This window comes from Coloeus monedula, assembly GCF_965178545.1.
Source record: "Coloeus monedula genome assembly, chromosome: 12".
NCBI classification, from domain to species: domain Eukaryota; kingdom Metazoa; phylum Chordata; class Aves; order Passeriformes; family Corvidae; genus Coloeus; species Coloeus monedula.
This window is the reverse complement of record NC_138792.1, coordinates 10,353,048-10,377,284: the sequence shown is the minus strand read 5'-3', so window position 1 is coordinate 10,377,284 and position 24,237 is coordinate 10,353,048. Positions and strand designations below refer to the sequence as shown.

At 42.4% G+C, this 24,237-nt stretch overlaps 1 protein-coding gene across 1 annotated transcript; it reads left to right on the top strand.

The window, feature by feature from the left end:
• Nucleotides 1–2,762: 2,762 nt before the first annotated feature.
• Nucleotides 2,763–17,516, top strand: SH2D1A (SH2 domain containing 1A; the record flags this gene model as incomplete). The annotated part of the gene is made up of 4 exons (XM_082289164.1): nucleotides 2,763–2,899; nucleotides 14,568–14,631; nucleotides 16,986–17,121; nucleotides 17,476–17,516. 4 exons carry the CDS (start codon nucleotides 2,763–2,765, stop codon nucleotides 17,514–17,516), a joined length of 378 nt encoding a protein of 125 aa, XP_082145290.1.
• Nucleotides 17,517–24,237: the final 6,721 nt, after the last annotated feature.

Below are 24,237 nucleotides of genomic sequence, written 5' to 3'. Positions count from 1 at the left end.
GGTTTCACAGCTGGGCTGGTTTGTGCAAGGGAGGGTGCGTGTTCCGTGCCTCTGACCAGAGGTTACACCCGAAACCTCCTCCCCCCAAAGCCTCATTTCAGGGGTGAGTCTGTGCAAACCTGGCCTCTTTAGGCTGTGGTCTTCCCCACCCCAAAACCAGCCAGAGATGATTCTCAGCACAGCTGCTGGGTTTGGCTTTCTTGTGGATGCATTCTTCTCCCTCAGCCTGAGTTGATTGAACAGTAGTATCCCCTTTATCTCATCTAGGCAGCTTAACTCACAGTCCAACGTTCCAGTCAGGCATCTTCAAGGAGGGGTGGGCTACTGTGGTTGTAGCTTCTCTATACAGTTTTTGCTATAATGGGCAAAACTCCTTCATAACAATGTTTAAGGCATGAACCATTTCAGTCCCTGACAGGTGCCTCAGTGTTACTGTCCCTTGTTCTCAAACACAGCATTTCCATGACTTCTTAAAAGCTGCAATTCCCCTAGTCAGTGGGGCCATAAAGGGATTTTAATCCCTTTATGTATGGAAGCCTGGGGCTGAGGTTCAGTAGCTGGAGTTTTATAGATTTCTTAACCAGACTAGCAAAATTGGGTGTTTACAGCTGTTTTACAGTAATAGATGCTTCTTCATCTAAGTGCTAGAGAATGCAGGTTGGCTGGGTAATGTGGTGATGCTCTGATTAGAAGAGGATTTCACAGTGAAAAGTTTTATGATTTTCTTTAGTTGAAATCTGATGAGTTGAACAATGAGATCTGCAGAATTGAATGATTCTGGCTAGTTTTCCTCTCCAGGTAATTACACACATACTTTTTCTGAAATCAGCTATTAATATGGAGAATAGGTTAAGAAATGGGAAAGTTGGATGAAATTCCCAAGTGCACAGGTAGTTTGGAAAATGAGGAGAAATAGGCAGCAGCTTTACAGCTTGTTGCCATCCACATTAATCAGATTTGCAGTAGGCAGCAGCTACTTTATGTGCAAATACTTTAACAACTGGTTTAAAAAACCAAGCAGGATGTCTGAGTCCCCAGGTTCATGTAAAGGGGGTAATGAATACCTGCATAATGAGATAGAAAGGCCATAAACTTGGTGGTAGGAGTTTTCAGTCTCTCCTCAGCTGAGGTTTCTGCAGCTTTCTCAGCCTCAGTGCCAGGCAGGGAGGCAGCCATTTGCCAGGGTCTCCCTGTGGGGAAAGAGGCTCTCAGTGCCTCCAAACGCTGCAGCTTTGCCATCAGTGACTTTGTGCAGTGCCCCATGCATGAACTACCCTGTGACTCTTGGATCAGAAATGCCCATCCCTCAAAAGGAAAAACTAAAGCTAGTTTGAAAAAAATATTTCCAAGGAAAAACTATATTGAAGATCAAAACATAAAGACATGCACTGTGAAATGATTGAGAGAAATCATTTTGATTGATTGATTGAAACTTAAAAAGAGCAGCCATTATTTTGGGTGTTTTTTAATTTAATTTTTGTTCCTGAACTGTGTGTATCTTGAGAGATATTTTTTCACCTATCCTTAACTTCAACAAGGACACAGCATCTGTGAGCACCTGGATGAGATGATTTCATTCTGCCCTGTCCTGCTAGTAAACTCAATTTAAAAGGAATCAGTCATAACTGTGGTGTGGGAACATGGCTCTTTGAGGGAGGGTGGCAGCCTTATGCCAGGGATGAATTTAGCCCTGAGTTTGCTGCAGCCCTATGGAGCCGACCTGGTGGCCATAACTGCAGGAAAACATGTTCAGTTTTTCCATGGGTGGAAATATCTGTGGGATGGAAATATCTGTGGGGGTATAAAGCACATTGACAGCTTGTTTGCAAACAGACCTGCATGTGCATGTGGGAGCATTCAATTGACAAGTGTACTGAGGAAATATCTTCAGCCACAACAGGTGAAGAGAAATGGCTCTTTCAGACATGGCTCTGGATTTTGGATGCCAGCTCATGCCCCACATGAAGGCACCATTGGCACTGACGGCATCTGGGAAAATGTGAGGGGTCTCCCTGCATGTGCCAAGGTTGTTGCCTGCCTTCAAGTGGGACTAATGACCACTCTGGCACTAACAGTGATTAAACAGCAACAAAGGCTTTGAAAACAACCCCTCATGAGGTGAATTAGCTGGGTCCAATGTCTGTGAACACTGGAGCAGCCGCTGCGGAGCGGTGCCTGTGCTTGCACCTGAAGCCTGAGTAGTCTGGTGGGACAGTGACAATGAGGTCAGATGATTTCCTCTAGTCTCCTTGGGGATTTTAAAAACAAGAGGTTAAAAATTAATCCCTGCTTGGGATAATAATCCCCTTGGGTTAACACCAGAAGAGAGAACTGCCTGGCACAGCCGCTGACAGCAGTGCCCTGGTCCTGCCCTCCCTGTGCCAGCCAGGGCAGCCATTGGCCCCCTGGCCATTGTGTGCCTCATCAGTCCCATCCCTGCTGAGCAGGAGCCACATGGCTGAGGGTGGATGTGAAACGACACCTCTGCAGGAGAGCTGTGATGGTGTGAGTATGGTATGGCATGGCCTACGTAAAAGGAAAACAGAAAGGGGCAAAGGAAAAAAAACCCACAAAAATTCTGTGTTCGTTCCTCACTCTTCCCTCAGTGCTGTCTCACCCTGTGCAGAGGCTTCAGAGGTGTGAACACATCCTGTTTACATCTGCCACCAAGACGGGGAGGCTGAGGGGAGCACACGGCTGAGGCACTGTTGGAGGAAACGCCAAGTACAGGGAGAGCAGCTGCGGCGGGAGACGGCCCCGGCATGGACACAGTGCCTGTCTACCACGGGGCCATCACCCGCGAGGCCGGCGAGAAGCTGCTGCTGGCAGCGGGCACGGATGGCAGCTACCTGCTGCGGGACAGCGAGAGCATCCCGGGAGTCTATTGCCTCTGTGTGCTGTGAGTATGGGAGCCGAGGGCAGGGGCCTGGGAGGGGCTGCTCAGCTGGCAGCTGATTTCCAGCATTTCCTTCCACAATATGGGGTGCCCCACAACAAAATATGTTCTGATGTTACCATCGGCTTACATGAGTGAGACTTTTGGCTCCTTCACCTTTACTTAAGGCAGAGGAGTGCAATAAGTGGTGTGGGGTCCTTTGCAAAGCAAAGAGGAGCAGGTTCTGCCTTGCAGAGCCCACACTTCCTACCGGCAAAAAGCCATAAGGAGAAAGCAGGCAGGAACATGTGAAAGACAAGCAAGGTGCCATGGAGAAATGCCAGGCAACTTAGCTCAGGATGGTGTGTATGGCCTCTTTGTGCTGGATAAATCCTCTTGCTTTCTGCCTGTGCTCTTCTGCTTCTCTAGTGTGCCCATGGGTGTGCTCAGCTGCATCCCCAGTGTCCCTGTCATTGGGAAAGGTAACATGGTGTGCTGCCATCCAGCATGTGCCTTTGTTCAAGATGCTCTCAGTCCCACAAGCTTGTGGCTTGTCTCACAAGCCATGAGGCTTGGAGCAAACTACCTGTAACGCACATGAAATACTGATGGTAAAGAACTAGGTGGTAATATTTCATCAGATAGGGTGAAAAGGGAGAGATCTGATGGGATAGTCCGTCAGAGAGAGGGTAAAGGTTACCCTGGGACTTTATTTTAATGAGGAAATTTAATTACCCTACTGTTGGCAAAGTTCTTGGAAGTCCTGGTGACACTATACCGTTGCATCAGAAAAACAAAGATGTGTCTATCGAGACACTTACGGCCTTACTTCAGTTGGAGAAGGAACACAAGAGAAAACCCCTTTAGGTCCATCATGAAATTAGCTAACAGGGAACTCAGGTACCTGGCAAAATCACAAGAGAGAGAAGGGTCCTAAGTCAGGTTTTACCCAAATCCCTTGAATACATTTCTGACAATATGTAATTAAGCCCCGAGTGAGCATAATTATCTTCCTGTTATAGACCAGTAAATGGAGACATGCAAGGAGGTTATAGGCAATCAGAAATTACACAGGCCTCTTCTCTGGGAAAATCTTTGTGGCAGTATTTTTTCTTCTCTCATGAAATCAGGTGAACCGAGATAGGTGCTCCTGCTAACAAATACCCTAACAGCAAGCTGAAAAAAGGGAAATAAGAAGCATCTTGAGTTAAATGATACTGGAATAGACATACCAAGAGGTAAGGAGTGCTATGATTCCTGTGATGGGAATAGGCAATAAAAGCAGAATCTCTTCTAAATAACTATCAGACGAAATGGGGATATATCACCCTTAGAAGTCATTCAGTGCGAGTGAAACACTAAGGCATTAGAGAAAGGGTCAGAAAGAGTGTTACAATGCTGAATAAGATAGAGAATATCAGAATTAGCCCACCATCAGTCTAAATCAGTATGTAGGTATGTAACAAGGTCTTTCAGTTGTACAGAATCAGTTAGGATTTTTTGTATATTAGTAGTAATTTATGCCCTTCAAAAGAAATTTCATGAATGAAATAAAATATGGAAAATGAAAATAGGAAGAAATGAAAGCATTTCTAACTGTGAAGCTCCACAATCTTTGGAGGAAAAGATACTTCAGTAAGAAACAGAACGCTACTGAATTGCTTCCAGGAATTATGGGCCATTCGTGTCTTCATGGTATGTTGCATTTAAACATATATATGCCAAACAAAAGGGTAAAAAAAAAAAATTAATGGTGAAAGTTATGCAGGCTTTTTACAGAACACAAATCCTTAATAGTTATTCTATAAAGGAAATTTGCAACAGCATCTTGGATAAATCCAGATACAATTTAAATGAAAAATGTTACGATGCGTATGAACTGATACAGAAAAAAAGCCTTGGTTCCAACACTTCTTAATATTCAGTTCAAATAATTACGTAAGAAGTAGCAGATATGGTAAACAGCATATCACACAATAACTATGGAGACAGTTTTCATAAAGATACCAGGAAAGGATCCCACACTGAGATAGCAATGACAGTTTGAAGAAATGTGGGCTATAAACTAGAGAAGTGCTTTGACAGGCAAAGTTTGCCAAAGCAGAGCACTTTAGTGGAGAGACTGGAGCAGAAGGAAAGGAAGGCATGAGAGATGGCGATATGTATTCAGTGGAGAATGCTAAGGCTGGCTTTGGCAAAAGAAGCCAATGGACATAACGTGTCCAAATTCGAGTCTGGACATCATGGGCAGAGATGGAACAGGTAAAAAACATGCATGTGCAGGGGAGCTCTGGTAAAAACTGAGGGAAATGTGCAGTTGCTGTATTCATTCTGTAAGAAAAAGAAAAATAAAGAAAAAATAAGTACTTATCTACTTTTTAAAATACTTCATTCTAAATAAATAATGGAAATTATTAGGAATAACAAAGCAATTTACATTTTGGTTCAGAATCCATTCTGATGATCACTATTGGAATATCTAGACATATGAAGACCAGACAAAAGATGAATTTACTGGAAGTAATGAAGTGATTTTGAAGCATGGGAAATAAGGCTGGTCAGCCATTAGATATATTGCAATAAGTATCTGAGCTAAACAAAACATTTTGCATGTTCCTAATGACAATTTCTAATGGAAGTGTATCTGTTTTATACTGCTAATAGTGTTTCTATTGCCCTTAGAAAACAAAAAGAGAAAAATAGTCCAGTTTTTCAAAATCAAGATGTGTTTAGTCTGTCTTCTTTACCCTCTCCCTCCACTTCCCTGGAGAAGTAAAACAAACCAAAACAAATATAAAGCCCTGCAGCTTCCCAGGTCTAACCCTTCTTAGGGTTCCTTTTTCCATCACAGGGGAATTACAAGGCACAGTTCTGACAAAGATAAAAGAAATATTTATCAGAAGAGCAATTAAGCATATATTTGGATGACAATGGTATCATCTGCTTGAACTCACATTGGTAGCTGCTCTGCAACTCCAGCTCCAGGTACAGTAATTGTTAGGCCCTGTGATTTCACTGCATTGCTTATGCTCAAAGTCTCCTTTTCCCAAGAAAATGCATAAATTTGTAATGCCACAATCTCCACCACACCCTCCCCCTGAAGCACCTCCAAAAAGCCCTATTTTAGCAGGCTTTGAGCCTCTTAAGGCACACAATAAGGACTGCAGTGTTCATGGTCAGGCTCATTCACCTTTTGCTTTTCCAATTAAAGAGTGGAGCCCTGGCCTTTAAAAAGGAGAAGAGTCAAGACTTCATGAATCCCTTGTGACTGACGCTGATTTTACAGGGCAAGCATAAAAGAGACAGGTAGTAGCATAAAACCTGACCTATAGAGGTGGGTAACTGCAGCAGGCAGGGCCCTGTTGGAGCATTCATCTAGAAAACTCTGCTTTCTCTCTTCTTTGTTTCTCCTGCGCTACTGATTTATCTCCCCTGAATGCTGCTTTCCACTTTCTGAAGATGGGGTGTGCACATTGTGTGCCTGAAAGCCTTCAAAGAGACAATGAACATTTTCTTGGTATGACTGCGGCAAAGCACAAAAGGACTCACTTTCAAAAATATTTTAAGACCACAATTAAACTACGCATGGAAGAGTAGGAAGGTTTTGATTTTCAGTTGTGTGCTCCAGGGCTCTTGCAAACAGAGGTGCTGCTTTCGGAATTTGGCAAAGATTTTAATACCAGATGCTCCCAGATCTTCCTTGTATGAATATCATTATTGAATTGATAATATATACTTTAAGGATGTTGTGAATATGTCAAAAGAGGTACACAATCTTTTCCCGGAAATTTTTGGACTTGCATTGGAAAGCAAGATTTTTGCTGTTCCTGAAAACTGGGCTAGAAGAAATGTATATACTTTATAAAACATACACGTTTTACCCATAAACTAGTTAGACGCTACACACAGTACACCAGGGTTTTAATATCAAACCTGATTGTTCCAGGGAGCTTTCTTTACTGGTCTGGTTTCCTCTTTGCTCAATGCCCCGTTTGACATTTTTAGCACCCTCAGAAATCCTCTGTGCTCACAGCTCCTAATGAAGTCAATGGGGGACACGGGACACACTAATGGTGACTACTCTGAGGGGCAGTCTCTTAAACCCTGCCTGAAAAATGTATAAATAAGATGCCTGAGAGTACCAAAAGCCCCATGTTCCTTCACAGATATATGAGCACACATGCAGAAACAAGCAGCTCATGCCTGAATTGGCAAAGATAAAGCATTTGTAGTTTGGGTTTTAAAATTCATATACTTGAAAATACTGAGAATGTTAGTAGTTGTTTCAGAGCTTTAAGTAAGACAAACATGACGTGCTTGTCAGAGTGTATGTTCAGATGATTTGTTTGAAACCAGCCGCTTGTGTACTGTGCTGCATTCAATTTGTGGAGAATAATCAGAAGCTGGAATTGAAAGCTGTTTAGAGCTCTTGAAGCAACAGTAATGGCAACAGGGATAGGCTGCAGTCCTATCAGATTTTACGTGTGCTGTTTTTTCTGTCACTGTAACCACAGTGCACAAGTTCAAGGCAACGTGCTGAAACTTTCTGATGCGGCAGATACATCAGCTGTACAGCATGAAGGTGTAATACAGGATCACAAGCCAGCTTCAGCTTAGCATGTCCTTCGTTTCCTATGAAATATTTTTGATAGAAATGGCAGAATAATTGCATTTTTTGTAACATTGCACACAATAGTCATTATCAGTTAAAATGTGATTTTGAACAAAAGAACCCTCAATTCAACGTTGCTGTTGTAAATATCACACACAGTTTTCAGCTTTGAAAAAAGTCTTCTATAGCACAATGGTAAATTTTACTGAGGTGAGTATTTCAGGTGCCTGATAACCAGAGTGAGTGTTGTCTTTGCAGAGCATAACTTGGCTAATGAACATCACATACTCTAATGGCTTTTCTTGGAAGGGTAGACAGCCTGAATCATGGAATTGATGAAGCTTAGTGGAAGGTTAAGTTATTGGCCTGCCACAAAGTAATATCCATCTGCTTAGCATCTCAGATTAGAATAAATTCTTACTTTATTTCTGAATTTGAAGAAATTCCTCTTTGAGTTATTGCTTTTGTCTGGAATCTCCTTGTACCAGACTGACACAAACCCTGCTCAGAAAGGCTACACACTTGCTCTTTAGGTAAATCAGCAGCATTTCTTCAGATGGTTAGGAGTGTTGAAGTGGTGAAGATACCGACAATCTTCCACAGAAATCTCTGCATAAATTCAGAGCTATTTCACAAGATTTAACTTTCTCTTTTAAGGTTTTGTTAATTTCAGAAGACAAAACCAAGATAATGCATTTTCTTTATAGTGCTACTGCATTACAGCAAGTTAATATCTGTTACTGATGCTGTATTGAGGGTAAATTTTTCCCACAAGAAGTGTTGATATAGGACTCAGTGACAGAAATCAGTGACATAAATGCTAACTCAAGAGCTGCTGTGAGTCAGGCTACAGTCACTCTGTTGGGCTTTTCAGATGTTGTAAACACCAGTTTAACCTATTTTATTCACTCTTGCAGACATAGAGCTTTATCTTGCACATCATCTCAATGTGAATACTACTTCTTCAGCTTGAGTTAGCTGATGGGTAGTAATTTCTAAGTTGCTGTACTTTGATTGTAGAGGTGGGACCTAAATAAGGAGGGAACCAGGCTGTTTGTCAATCAGAAAATACAAATGCCAGGAGAGAGTGAGGAGAAGATTGAAGGCTCCAAGGCACTGCTGTGTATTCCCCTAAATTCAAGAGTTTTGGCTTTGTGGGAGCCATCTCCCACCTCTGTAGCTCCTGTTGTGCCCATGCCATCATCCACATTTCCTGTGCAGGGTTGCCCACCAGGAAGCTGCCTGAAGTTGGTCCTTCTGGGCATTCAGGAGCTGATCTGCACCTACATCAAACACCTATGATAGTGCAGAAGTGGCTCCAACCTGACCTCCTGTGCTCATCTTCTCCATGCCATTGACCCCCGCTCCAAATGCATGGAGTTCCCTGCAAGCGCCCCGGCGGGCTCCTCTTCAGAGCAGTGTCGTACTCATCTCTATAGCATTAAGTGGTTTCTAAGCATTATCTCTGCTTGAGAGATGAAGAGTTTAACTCTGTTTCATGGAAGAGGAAGGTGACTCAGGTCTGCAGTACCCTCTAGCTTTGGGTTCCCAGTGTGAGGGCAATGGGAAGGGATTCTGAGGCTACCGAATGTTTTTCTGCACAACTTGCTGATTTTGCTTGCATTGTTGAGGTCTGTTTCCTTGTTTCATACAGCTTTGGCTTCCAAAACACCCATCTTCTGTTCCTGGCTGTTCCAGCATTTTGTGCTGCTCCCAGTTCAAGCCCTCTCATACTTTACCTCTGTAGATCCCCTTCCTTACTCATGTAGTCTTTCTGTCAGGGCTTTGATTTTCATTGCTGTTTCCTTGCCCACTTGGCATGGTTCCCTTTTCTTTCCATCCACATCCATCCCACCCAGTCCCACACTTCCTGTCCAAGATGCCCCATTACTAAATCAGCTTCTGGTTTTATCTCACTAATCTAGGCCAGGCAACGCACATACATTTGAGGTCCTGGACACTGCTTGGCTGAGTGCCCTTGGTACAGCCAGCCCAGACATGGTGATGCTGCAACTGCTGACAACCTTCAGAGAGTGCCTCTCTTGCAGCCTAGGGAGGCACTACTGATTTCAGAGACTGAAAGAGATATACCTTCTTTCAAACAAATTTTATGTCTTACTCTGAAAACTGGGCACCTCCTCCTCTGACAATTAGAAGATTATTTTTTTTAACATGGGAAATGCACTGTTTTGCCTAACATGTTCCCTTCTGCATTCTCCATCCCTAAAATAAGGGTGACACAAACCCCTATGAAATGAAATTTCAGTCTGAGATGCTAAAATGTGGCAAAGTTATTAAGAAACTGACTATGGGCAGTAAAATGTTCAGAACCACTGTTTTTGGGCCACACCATGGTCTGGTTCTTAAACTACATTGTAAAGCGAAATTCCAAGGTAAGGTCAGGTTGTAAATATACCAGGTAAGAAGAGCTGATTGACATAATGCAATGACATCTGAAGAGAAAGATATGTAAGAGGAAGAAATTGATGTAATTTATTGCTGGCATGGCTTTCCCTTGTCTCCCTGTCTTTCTCCCTTTTTATTTGTTCAATTTTGGGCTCAGAAATGGATAAAAAAATTAGTTTAATAAAATTTCCTAATTGAGATGCAAAATATTTGGAAATGATTTTAAAGTATACCATGCAGCTGAAATGTCATGGTTAATTTTAATCTGCAGCATGTGTCTAATGTCCTCAGGCCATTTCAATGGTGCAGAAGATTGTAATTATTCACCTCTTAAAGTAAATGCAGCTTTAACAGGTCTGATCACAGCTGAAAAGGAGGAATGGAGAGGACAGGTAGACAGATGGTGTTTCAGTATGTCATCTGTCTTGGTAACTCTTTGGGAGGAATTTTCTAGGTATGAAGAAAAAAAAGCCTATAACATAAAGTGGACTGGTCCCCGTAATGGCAACTTTTTCTAGGTTTTCCTTTGACAAAGTTTTCCAAGGGAAGGTATTAAAATAGAGACTGTGTTAGTGCAGTTCCCAGCTGGTATAACATATCTTTCCCTATGGAGACAAAAAAAAAAGTGAAATGTCATTAAAATATCTCAGTGGTGACCAAAGCACTCTTTCATAAGTGCTATCTGATATCGTCCTTACAGCAATGGCTCTTTTCTGCTTCCCCTTATCAGCATTTTGGCATTTTTTTGCCTATGAACAAAAATTTATAGAGCTTAATTCATCAAGATGTTAATTCATGATTGCTCTGTCCCTTGAGCTTCACTGGCAGGAGAGAGGAGCTGTTGTGAGTGAGGCAATGTCTGTCCCTGGGACAGGTGAAGGGATGGGAGAGTCCTTCACTGAATCTTTACCTGGGTGTCATGAACTGGTCCTCCTCCAAGATGTGATGGTACACCAGTGTCACTGAGAGTGCTCTCTGAGATCACACCATGTATAGGAACATTGTGTCGCTCTAGGAGTGTTTTTTCTGCCCTGAAGAGAGTAAAACATAGAAAATTGAGCTGTCCTCTCATGTTAGCTGGGGAATTCTCATTTCCTGTGACTTAAGCTTCAGTAAATGAACTTTTTCACCTGCTTTTGCCCAGAGTTACACGCTTTACTCTTTGGAAGGTAATGTCCTCTACAATCTCAATTTTAATTTGTGCATTTAATTTTTCTTTTGAGAAAAACACTTTGACCTTCCTTCAGCCCACACTGATCTTAGTTAACGTTAGGTAGATTAAATCATAAAAACTTTTCTCATGGGAGGCTGTAGCAGTACTGCACATGTAGCAGTAAACTTGGCCAAAAATCATATCACTTGTAAATGGAAGGTAAAAACCTCTTTGAAGTGGTAATGAAGTAAGTTCCTGCTGTATGACAGAAAGTTTTGATAAGATCATGTTCATTGGGAGAGTACTTATCACAAGAGCTGAAACTTGCTTTCCTTGTGGAAACCAAGGTCCCAGTGGATAGTAGTTTGATGGGAAGACCTGGCTGTTCACCCTCTTAACAAAACACATCCCCCTTCCTTTGTGCATTTCCTTCGAAGAACCAACCAGATGTGGATGTCCAGGTCATCTCCCATCTACACAGTGGCTCGCTTTCCTGGTGGTTTCAGAGCCAATAACAGATGATAATGTTGTGTTTTTCAACTTAAGCACAGTAAAATCGCCTCAGACCTTTCAGTCTTTCCTTCTCTGGGAAAAACATGAACATTTGCCAGGAGAGTGGAGAGCTCTCATTTGTCCCTCATGAGGCTGTGATAACAATGTCATACTCCTCCCATTCTCCACACTGTGCTCAAAGCATCCCTTTTCCCAAATTCTTGTTCCTTTTTCAGAACCTCATGGGCTTTTAATCTGAGCTATCCTTTGTGCTTTCCCTGTGTTCAGCTGAAATATTTTACAGTGTAATTTTTGGAAAAATGCAGGATAGATGCCTATCTTGTATCTCACCGTACTTCAATACTGAATATTACTTTATCTGACCTCTATTTTTCAATTTGTTCTGCTTATCAAACCTTTCTGGCAGAGTGCTGAGAGCCAACAGGCAGTTCAGAGTCAGAACAGCACTGAAGCCCCTCAACCCCTTCAACTCATACAATCTCTTACGTAGAAAAACAATGAAAGAAACAACAAATGGCAGCTTTCCAGACAACTGTGCTATTTGTGTAAAAATCAGATTTTAAAGAGACTGAAGCAGCTGGAATTCTTTTGGGTAAACCAAGAACCAAGAAGGGGTAGTAGAATCATAGAATCATGAAATCACTTGGGTTGGAAGGGACTTTAAATCTCCTCTAGTTCATCCAGTTCATCTAATCATCTAGTTCCAACTGCCCTGACGTGGGCAGGGATGCCACCCATTAGACCAGGTTACTCATACCCTTGTGCACAGGGTAGTATTGAAAACAGGAGGCAAGAGCATGAGTTTTAGACGTATAGATACTGATTCCGGTGGGTTTGAGGCTTTAAAAAAAAATCAGTGCAGAGAAGGTTAAATACCCACTTCAAAGAGATGGAACAATGTAGGAACCCAGACACGGTAAAGTGTCAGAACAAAATGCCAGGAACTGTTTGGTATTTCCCAGTACATTATTGCCTGTAAAATCCTCATTTCAGTAACCATATATTGGCTGGTATTCTACATACTTAGGTACAAGAAAGCTCCTTGTGATTTTTAAGAAAAGATTAATGTGAACTTCACATTATCATGAAAAGCTGATGACACACGCACAGCTCTCAGTCTTTAAGAAAGAACATGATGGTACAGGACTGTCTGAGGGCCCTAAAGGGAGACACTGCTTTCCCTGAACATGAATGTATGTAATCTAGTGGCTTAGAGGGATGTGCTTTTAACAGCTGGGCTTGAGCTCTGGCTTCAAACACCACTGACAATGGTGCCACGGCATGGACAGGAAAGCAGTTCCAAATTCTTCCCTCCTCCTGCAGCCATATCAGATTCTTCACATCTCTTCGTGAGGTCTAAATCCCTGATGGACTGCGGCTTGCTGGGGAAAGCAGAGGGGAAAAGCAATGATGGCTGTTTTCCTCCTTAGGAAGTGAGCATGGCCAGCTGCTTTCATGTCTATCTGGTGATGTATAGAAAGTCTGGGGAAAAGGCTCCCTTGGTAGACACGAAGAGGTGGATGATGTTGTGGTGGGATTGTGGGGCAGCATCAGGCACATTCCCATACTCAAGGAGAGGAGGGCAGTGTCTCAGCTGTGCACAGGGAGCTTGTCCCTGCAGCAGCCTGGATGGGAGGGAATGGCTTTGTGTCCTTCACCTCCGTGCCTTATCACAATGGCAGTTGAGTGGTGGGGGCAGAGCTCACAAATCTCCACAGGCATTTTGCTCCCACTTCGTGGGGTTATCGCAGAGTGGCAGCTCTTAAAGACTTCCTGCTTGGGCAAATTATACCAGACACCACTTTGCAAAGGTTGCTGGAATGACTTTTAAACAGGAATTTATCCAGGAGCCATGACACAGAGCATAAATAATTGCAATCATACAATATCTGTGTCATTGATGGTTTCTCATATTTCAGAGTAACTGCTATAATGCCATCCATAATTGGAAAGAAATACAGTATATTTCTGCCTTCTTAAGAAAAAGAATTGATGGTCAAATAAGGAATGGTCCCTAAAATCCTACTGTGTGTTCATGTAAATCTGTGTAGTGTGAAATAGAAGCATAGAATCATAGAATACGCTGAGTTAGAAGGGACCCACCAGGATCATTGAGTGCTGGCACTGCTCAGAACAGCCCCAGATTCACACCATGTGCCTGAGAACATTGTCCAAATGCTTCTTGAACTCTATACAATCTTTCTTATCTGATATCATCTAAACTAATGTTGTACCCATGGAGCTGCTATAAATTGATTCTGAGCTAAATTTTTGGATATTAGTGTAGTAATCTACCATGTAAATCATTCACTGAGTTGGGTTCATGAGAGAAGCAAGAGTGACTTTGGCATGAGTTGTGCCTTGTTATTAGTATATGGCTCCTTATTCCCCAAAGACTCAGATTTTAAAGGAAGGAAGATTCCACAGTCTTACATGCCTCTTTTATCAGTATTTGAAAGTTGGGAACATACGGGCAAAGCAAAGAGTAATTGTTTAACTCCTTTTTGTGGGTATAGCTTCCCAAATAAATTACAGTTATGACATTGCTTCTATTAACATCTGCATTTGAATGAATCACAGAACAGTAATGCCACCTGTCAATAATACACCTTCTCTTTTTGCCGGGAAAATGTTTCTGCTGTGTGCCAGTGAAAGGAGGTCACTGAAAAAATTCATAAAAATGCTGAGGAAGGAATGAAAGTAGCGCCATTTAACCTAAAATAACTGAATACTGCTAAACTAGATCTGAGTCAGACCAATCCCTCTCATCCCAAAAGAACCCAGTAGGTTTAACACTGCATCTGGCCAGTGGGGTTTTTAGCTACCTAGAGCCTTTAGAGGTGAATTTATTTTTAAGGAAAAGTTAGCAGAGACTAACTTTTTAATGTGAGAGTCAGCTAACTTTTAGCCAGCTAGAAGTCAGCTGACTGTCACGTAACAGTGTAGTTCTTGTGAAAACTGTCAGGACAAATGAATAATAAATACCTGTTGATATTTTTTTTTCACAGGCATCAGGGTTATGTTTATACCTACAGAGTGTCCCAGACAGAAACTGGATCTTGGAGTGCTGAGGTGTGTACTTTCCTTTCTGAAAGTTTCTACATCCTGTTTGATATAGATTATAGATTTAATGCAATTTATTCAAATTATTCATGTTTCTGCCTATTCTGATTTTCTTTGATGGTAATTGATCTAGAGTGCATCCATCAGTAACGTCTTGGTGCCACTTCTGACCGTCTAGAACTCATAAATTAATTTCCTGTTTCATTTCAGCTGTTGCATAATGCCATAGTGCATCATTTTGCATCATTTTAAATGGCAAAAATATTGTGGTTGTATAATTTGACAAGCACAATCTGTTTCCTTCTATCCTATGTACCACCAATATCAGAATACTGAAGAAATAATTTTCAATGTACACTATTTTAATTCATTAATCCAGATGAATTCATCATTAGTGTGAAATACATATAGGGTAGCCAAAACTTGATACAAAATATATTTTCCCCCATCTGACGAGAAACTGGTAATTTGGGTGCAGGAAAACATTACTTATAATACAGACAACATTTAGGTTGATGGAATTGGGATATTAATCTCTATTTATTTTATAAATTTTTTGTTCTTTGGATGCACTCTGTGTGTTAATTCATAATTAGCTTTCTGTTTGTATGTTAATGAACATTTATTACAAATATTATATAATTTCTAGACAGGCATAATTCCTCGGCCATTAGTATACTAGAAGTGATTCTGGAAGACAAAACTGGTTCTTGGGGTTACCCTCAACAAATCAGGGGGTGGAAGTGACTGACATTACTGTGGAGTAGGTAATTATCTGTGTGACCCTTGGGAACAGTGCCCAGTAATTCTTTCTATAAGGCATCAGGAGCACCCTGTAAGGGTTAGGATTTGTAGTGCCCAAGACAGAAGTTTTTCAGGACAGGGTGAGGATGATGGTGCACCCATCATGCCAAGGTAAGCACTGGCATCTGTGAAAGGATTCCAGGATGCCAGGGACCTCCACCTGTGGAAGGTAATTCCCTGACTGAGGCTGCAGCCTCCTTTAGCCCCAGGTGACATCAGCATCTACAGTGAGGTTTTTCTGGTGTTATATGGACCTGCTACAATGTCTGGCCTGTGACCTCCTCTGGCTCTCTGTGTGTGGCTTTTGGGCTTTCCTTGGCTGTATTTTAGGCAAACCTTACTTGAGTTTCACACCATAGGTGTGCTGAAGGCCCAGGCTTCTCTGTACATCCTCTGCAGGAGAAGGTCCCAGTTACAGATCCATTATACCAGCCCTTCTCTTAAGGAACAGAAACATTTAAGTAAATATTGCTAAGACCATGCTGGCCTCAGCTGTTAGACACAGCAGCCTGTCCAACTTATCCCCATGGTATGTGCCTCCAAGGCCAAAAGAGACTCCAGATGCAGCTGGTCCTTTCCTGTTTCTGCTTCCTTCCCTGTGGCTGGTTAATCTCTGAGCAAACTCAGATCACACCCATCTTTCAAGGATGATGCAGAGAGCTTAAAACAGTGCTGGTGAAATCCCAGCCAGTGTGAAGACTCCAGCTGGTGCCAGGGAGGCTGGATTTAGCTCACAGCTGCTGGGTGAGAGCAGTGTCCCTTGAGTGGGACTATGCTGGCAGGACCTATGCTTGTCCTCCCTTGACTTTGATGAGGAGGAGTTATTACAAGAATGCCCTGAAGGATTTAACACAAACATTGGATTCTTGATTAAAAGCACACATAGTTTCATTTCATACTGTTTCAAAAGTTGCTAATGTAGAGAGATAGAAAGACTCCCTTTTAATAAATAGGTAACATTTGGCTACTGTCTTTGTACAAGAGGTAGACAGGAATGCTCAATGAACATATAAGCCAGCATTGAATGCTCCAAGAAGGGTTTGCAAAGAGGCTGTGTCCTTGCTGGAATTCAGTGGTGTGAGGACTCCCTCTCTGCAGTAAGCCCAGGTTGCTCCCTAGGTTTTCTTACTGGTGTTTCTAGGATGGAACTGTCTTACTGATACAGGCTAGGAAGTTACTGGTAAGGAGGTTAAATTACTGGCTGCAATAAGTCAGGGTCAGAAACAGCAAAAGGTCACCTGTAAGTTAGCCTAATTAGTGTGGCAGGTGAGTGTAGGTAATTAGTGTGTGTTTCTCTTGTAGCAATTAAAAAATCTCTTCCAACTTTCTATCGCCACGCTGCTGGAAACTGCTCAGTGTAGGAAGACTGAGATGCCCCTGGGAAAGTGGAGAGCAGTGCAGCTCATTGAGTCATCTTGAATTGGCACATAAGGGGGTTCATATCCATGGCTGGCTCCTTCCCTGGGAGCTGTGTGCATTTCTGAGGACAAGGCCTGTGTGCCAGCACAGGCACTGGGCACTCAGCGCCCTTTCTCAGCTCTCCCCCTTTGGCTTTGCAGACAGCGCCTGGGGTCCACCGGAGGCTCTTTCGGAAAGTGCAGAACCTCATTCTGGCCTTCCAGAAACCCAACCAAGGCATTGTAACACCCCTGCAGAACCCAGTTGTCAACGACATGAAAGCCAGCTACTGCCCAGGTACTGGTGGGGGGAGGAAACCTTGGCTACAGCTGAGCAGAGCCTCCACAGTGGCAGGGACAGAGATCTTAGACTTGTATATTTGACCTGAACTTGCCAGCAGAGTGACATTGCCAAAAATGTGCCCTAACTTTGTTATCATGTCATTTGAAATGCTGTCACTCAGGTGCTCATTACAGACAGAGCCTGTCAATGTGATAAGAAAATGGATTTTTAATGTGCATTCCTGAGTGCTGTGGCAGCAATGGCTGCCTTCCCTCACCAGCACCCTCGCTCATGGGAGTATGAGCCTTCTGGACTGTCCATTTTCTTGCAGTGTTCATCTGTTAATATATTTGTGATTATTTCTCTTAGGGAGGAATGAAGGCTATGACTTCCACCTGCAGCCATCATGAGGATGTCTCCACAAGTGTGACATAAACACATCTTCCAGCATCTCCTCTAATCCATGCTTTAAAACAGAATGATTTATATGATAGTAAATACAACTCTGTGAGTTTTCTTGTAACATTTGCAGAAATGTGTATTTCATAGAATTTATTGCTCAAGATGTAGAAATTTAAGTTTCGGAATACTTTGAACTTAGGGTGGGATAATTTTTGGTTTAATTTTGTTTTTTCCTAAGAGAGGATAAAAAACCATGAACTGCTAAATCCTTCATGTCTTTTTTTCCCCCTTGTACTGTCAAGTAAAAAATATTTTTTCCCTTCAAGATTAGCTTTTAATTAATAATTGGTTATTAATTTTACATTTCTTGCCTTTGTATCTTGCTTTGCTTTGTTCTGGTTGGCATTTATGCAGAGTTGGGCAAGTCTCCTTTTATAACCTTAGCAGAATTGTTTGCATTAAAGTGTCCTTGCCTTGGGTGGGCTGTGTTTGTCATTCATACAGTTCCTAAAGATATTCTCAAGTGACACCATGAGGATCCCCATTAACTGATTTCCCATCGAACCAGTTGCTCTGCCCTGTAACAAAATCTGTCATTTTTGCAATGACCAAGAGCTTAAATAATGCACAGAGTAACCGAGAACACCCAGTGAAGTGGAAAGCCTTGTTCTTTGCTTTAAGGTGTTCCCTGTACTTGAAACAAGCCATCCTTGCATACAAGTTAAAAACATAAATTATTTTTCCATGACAGCTTTTCTCTCTTTTCCTATCTGTGTTTCCATGCTGCTGCTGGGCTCCTGGAGGAGAGGTTTGAATCTACAGGACCCGTCAGCTGTGCTGGGTTAGCAAGAGGCTGCTGGAGAACTCAGAGTACATGCCTTTTGCATTTTGGGGGGAACAAGTGCCATGACACTGTGCTAATGGATCGGCAGACAGTAGGAAACACTTTTGAACAGACTGGGTGTCCTATGGCCCTCTTGTTTGAGGGGATGGGGCTGTGTTTGAGGAGGTAGGGCTGTGTTGCCCTGCAGTCCACAGTCCAGACTGCCTCTACGTGGGTTTTTGCCAGGTAGGCTTGTGTGAGTTCCTGTGGGCTTTGGGAGGGAACCCAGCTAGGGCCCAGCTTTGTTTGTGTGCAAGGGGGATGCATCTGGTCCAGCTGGCTGGTTTGTGCCACCAATTGTCATGCTGCAACAAACACAAATGGTCCTGACTACTAAAAGAATGTGAGTCTCACATGCTCCCTTCCAAAGCACATGACTAACAGTGATTGCAAATGGACTACAAAAATATGTGAAATTACAAAAAACCAACCCTTTAACATTGTATAGGCACCTTTGTGTTGCTCTGGTTTTGTTTTATGCCTATACTTGTCTCTTCTGCAGATCTTGGAAGGCTGATAGTATTTCTTAAGAGAGAAAGAGGCTTTTCCCAGAAATGCCAGGCTACAGGCTTGGGGAGAACAAAACTAACTGAATTGCACCAGACACAGCCACCTGCAGCTTAGTGGCACAGTAAGAGGCCCCACACCTGCCTTGTTTTCACCTCACTAAAGGCAAGTTGGATGTGAACAGTGACAGAACTAAGTGGCCTGCAAAGTCCAGGATTCAGCAAGGTGGGGATGCTCCATGCAACATTTGATAAGGCTGAATGGTTTACCTTTTTACCCCCTCTGTGTTTGTGAGAGAGAATGTGTGTGTGAGACAGTGCAAGCAAAAAAAGATTTTCTGTGAAGCACAAGTTTCTTGTAAACTGGCAATAGGAATAAATGCAATAAATGAACATCCCAGTCTTAACAGGGACTAGTGGGCAACACTGTTGCAAAGTTGTGGTTGTGACATTTTCAGCTCACTACTCAGTTTCTGTCTAAATGAAGGTCAAATTTCATCTATGGTGAACTGTCCCATCATATTTTACACAGCATGTACGTGTTGCTCTGTGCCTTCTTTGTACATGTGCTCATTGGTTGAAATTAGTCTTACCTTAATACAGTGCCCTACAGTGGCAGATCCAGCATGATTTCCTCTTTAATAAAATATTTAAAGGCTGTTTTTTTTATCGTTACGTAACTCAGCAAATGCAGTGGCTGGTTTGCTGTCACTTGTGCCCATTGAATCTTTCCCTTCTCCTCCCAGCTTGCTGTGAGCCTGTGGCATCTGGTCCCTGGCAGCTCCTCTCCAGCTTTGTGCTCCTGAAAACCATGCTTCCCCAAAGCCTGTTGAGCTGCTGGGTGCTGGCAGTATGTGCATGCAGCCCCAGCCTTCCCGGGGAGCTCTTCTGCTTTCTGACTGCTGGGTCTAAACCTCTCGTTCACCTGGCCTCTCCTGGGAGCAGGAACAGGTGTGCCTGGAAACCATCCCTGGCAGATGATTGCACAGTGGTAGGGGATGCATGCAGTGGGAAGAACTTTACCCAGGGGCTGTTTCCTACAGAACTGTCCTATTGACTTGAGGCTGAGGCTGCATGTGGCAAACCCGCAGCACACAAGCAGCAGCTGCTCACCCGCTCTGCGGTGCAGTGAGCTGAGGATAACTGGTTTGACTATGGTTGACTCCAGAAATGCATTGTTCTTTTGAAAAAGACATAAAATACTCTAGAAGATGCCATTTCTGTTTAAAGCTGAGAATGTCTTTTCAGTTTCTGAGGTAAATTATTAAGACAGAGGCTTGTATTTGTTTCTTTTGGGTACCCAAGGGTCTGGAATTGCTGTAGGCTTAAACAAGGTGGAAACAGAGAGAAGCTGATGGTGCCTGTGATAACAAGCAGATGCTTGGTTATGGGAACAGTAATATGGAAATTATATAGATTTCATACGATGACTTAGGTGTGAGGAGCTACAGATCCTTTCAGAGAGCAGCAGCTGCATTTTGCGGGCATGACTTCCCACATGATGTCAGTATCACCTGTTGCTTCCTTCCCATCATTTCCTTCAGGCTGCAGCCCCACTGGGCTCAGCCCCTTGCTGCTGCTCTGTTCCCCTGCCAGCCCTCCCACCCTGTCCCCTCGCTGCCACAGCCCCAGCTCTGGCAAGTGGCTTTGTAGCTCACTGTGTTACACCTGCTCTGGCCGTCTCGCCAAAAAGGCAATGCTGTTCCTCTGCAGCAACTGATGCTCCTTCAGCTCTGGCTTTGCCTCCACTAAGCCCTCCGCTGCTCCCTGTCTACGGCTCTGACAGCCCTCCTGCAGCACTAAATCAATACAGTCTCCCAGGCTGGTTTTCTTCCCTTTTCTACTGGAGCATCCCTTTGGAATCACTTCCTTCTCATCCACCCAGAACAGCCTCAGCCCTCCTGCTTGGTTCTTATCCAGCTCAGCTGCTCCAAGGTTTTTTGCCATGTAACCTTTCCTTTAGCCTTAAGCATTCCTTGTGCCCCTCCATTCATGTCCCCTTCCTCTCTGCTGCATGTACCAGGCTTTTAATGTTCTATTTTCCTGGGCACATACTTTTGATAACACAGAATCATTCATCCTCATCTATTTGAGGGAGCTCTAAAGAACATGCAGATACTTAAACTTTGCTACTCATACTACCAGCACCATTGACTTCACCCACTCTGTTATTAGGAGTGCAAAGGCATTTAACAGAATATTTTTTCCCTCTCACATTTGCTTTGATGAAATATAATAACCTTTGCCCAGAAACTGGCTGGGATTTTACCAGCAGTGAAACCTGCAGAGTTATAAGCATGAACTTTGGTGAATCAGACATAAAATTAAATTTTGCTAAGCAACATCCTGTCCCCAACTTTTGAATCAATCAAGATTGGCTGAAGTCCTTACTTAGCTCCTTTTACTGACATGACCAGAATATCGCAAATACTGATGTAAACTGATGTAAACAAAGACAACATCACACGCCATAAGTTTGCACCTTTATTTTTTAAAAATGAAATAGTCAAAGTACTTTCTTTTTCAAATATTGACACATAATATATTAACTTTCAATATTTACAGTGTGTTGCTGGGATGTTCTTGTAGAAAATGCATGCTTCTGGTCTGAAACCCAGAGCAAAATGCATCAGACCATTTAACTGCAGCCATATAACATAAACCTGTACAGTATCCAGTCACTATTCAGCACAGGAGTTAGAGCAGGAATAAAAAAATTGGGATCTATTGTTTCCTAGCAACGAGGCTGAGGCCATTATAACACAATTTCTGTAAGATCAGAACCTCTAACTGGTGTTAGACAGAAAGTGAAGATCTTGGCATACATTGTAAACATTTTTTACTGTTGATGAGAAAGCTAAAAAGGAACATTACTTTGACATATATCGTATGCTATGCTTCTCGTTCTTGTTTATTGACACTTCTGCCAGAAGAGTATGAAGATTTTAATGTTTTATCATGGTTCATACAAGTAAAATACTGTCAAGGACACGATCTGATATACTAACATTTATTAAAAGGCTAAAGTCCACCACGAGATCTAAGGAAAAACTGGAAATTGTCAAACACGTTTCCTTAGACAAATAATGCCAGGTGACAAACGCCCAGACAAATCCACAGCAAGTCCAACTCCACCATTCCCAGTTTCTGCCTGGAAGTGATTCCTCTGGCAGTCAGAGTGCTTTCAACCTGGTAATGTTTTTTATCAAGGAGAGGTTTAAATAACAGCCAGTGTTTGATGGGAAAACCCTTGGGACTGTCGGCACAGCCTGAGCCTGGTGTCACCTGGGTGTCACCGCGTCAGATCAGCTGCACCCCGGCAAATGCCCTGGATACAGGGACACCCCGGGGCACTGCCTGTCTCCTTCAGCTCGGTTAAACCACGAGCTCCTCTGCCTAAACCACTTTCCGTTTTGGAACAGCACCTTGACTTCCAACAGTGCCCATTGCTCACCCTGGAGGAGCTGCTGCCCCTGGCCCAGCCCTGGGCACTGCTGGGGGCTCCGTGGGCAGGGGGTGCAGGGTGGGACCCCAGAGCACGGCCAGGGCATGAGGCCACCTCTGCCCAGGGCCCAGCTGAGGGATGCGAGAGAGCTTAAGCCAAAGAGCCAAGGTGTATATACCCAGTTGCACATTGACCAGTTCATATATATTTATTTGGCTATGTTCTACATAGATATCTATATATATATATATTTATAACTTTGAAATGTTCTAGATTTACTAAATAAATATGAAAGCAAAGGAAATGTTACTTGTACACACTATTTGTTTAGCTGTCATTAAAAATATAGCATGTTTTTTTCATGGTAGGTACTTTGCTACAGGATAGTGTGCAATAGTGTATTTTTAAAATTTTTATTTAAATTTATACTTTCTTTTAATTATTTGATATTATTTTTCCCTCTTTCAGAACCTTGTTTGCAGTGCAGAACGCTAGCATCAAATTATCTGATCTAAATAACAGTAAAAATTTCCATGCTATTGTTTTTCTTTTTTCTCAACTGGGTCTCTAGGTTATAGTGCAAAATACAAAATTAAAAAAAATAAGGAAGAAAATGGAGAATTATATAAAAAAACCCAAACCCACCAAAAAACCCACTGAGAAATTGCTCTAACTACTAAGGAAAAAAAGTGGAGACTTAAATATTCCTTGCCTCCATCTGAGGTTGTTCATGATCAAGATGGTCCAAAGCTATTTGTTCATGTAGTTCTCACAAATCACTGCTGGCTGGCCCATGTATAGCTATGATATGACTTCAATCTCCCCCATGCTCTTTCAGCAATAACTCGTTTCTTGAGCACTGTCATCTCAACACGACATTTATATTTAGTTTCCTAAATTTAAGAAACTGTTATGATGAAGGCATTTTTTCTGCTTTTGTAACTGGGCCATGTAATGTCACGTGAGTCTTAACAAAACCATATTCTCCTAAGAAATATTGTTCAAAATGTACATTAGACTGCACCCAGGAAATGGGAAAATGCCAAATCTACTTTCAAAGACAAACCTGTAACACACTTCACTCTTCGACCTTTTGGCATAACATGAGAACAACAGTAATCAAGGCAGTATTAAAAACCACAGCTGTAGGTAATACAAAGTGCATTTCCTGCATATAATACAAATATAACTTTAAGAAACTAAAGGCACAAGCTAACTAAATATGTATTACATACTAGAAATGCACAGTTCAAGGTAACTCTAATAGCTTCAAATATTTGTTTATAATGGATATTTAAAGCAGTTTGAAAATGATCCTCATTACTGAATTGCAAAAAAGTATAATTACTTAAAATATAAGTAAAATAGACTCTAATATTGACATCTTGGATCAGTGATAAAATACATCATCACATTTATGAATGCACTCTCTATATACAATTCATAAATTATTCTTCCATTGATTAAAAGCGTATTAGAGGCTCAAGGATTTGAAGGTCCATTTTTAGGCTAGTGTGGAGGTATTCAAATTCTCCGTGATTTTATGGAAAATTACAGAAATCTGAGCTGTCAAACCTGGATGTTGTCAAACCTGGATATTGCCAGCTCTCTGTTCTGTACATTAGTTAATGATGAGCCTGATCACAAGGTGTATGTGCAGATTTTGGTCCATAGTTCCCCCTGGCTGGGGACAGAGGAGGATTTCAGCGCCCAGGCTCCTACTCAGCCTGATCCTGCACCCCCCAAAGCTGCGCTGGCTCCCAGGGGAGCAAAAGGAATCTGGGAAGAGACAGTAACGGGGTGAGGCTGAGACCTGAGATCAAACCCCAGGGAGGGGCTCAGGTCTCAGCTGCCAATTCAGGCTCATCTCTAACTTGGGTACAGTCTGCTCCACT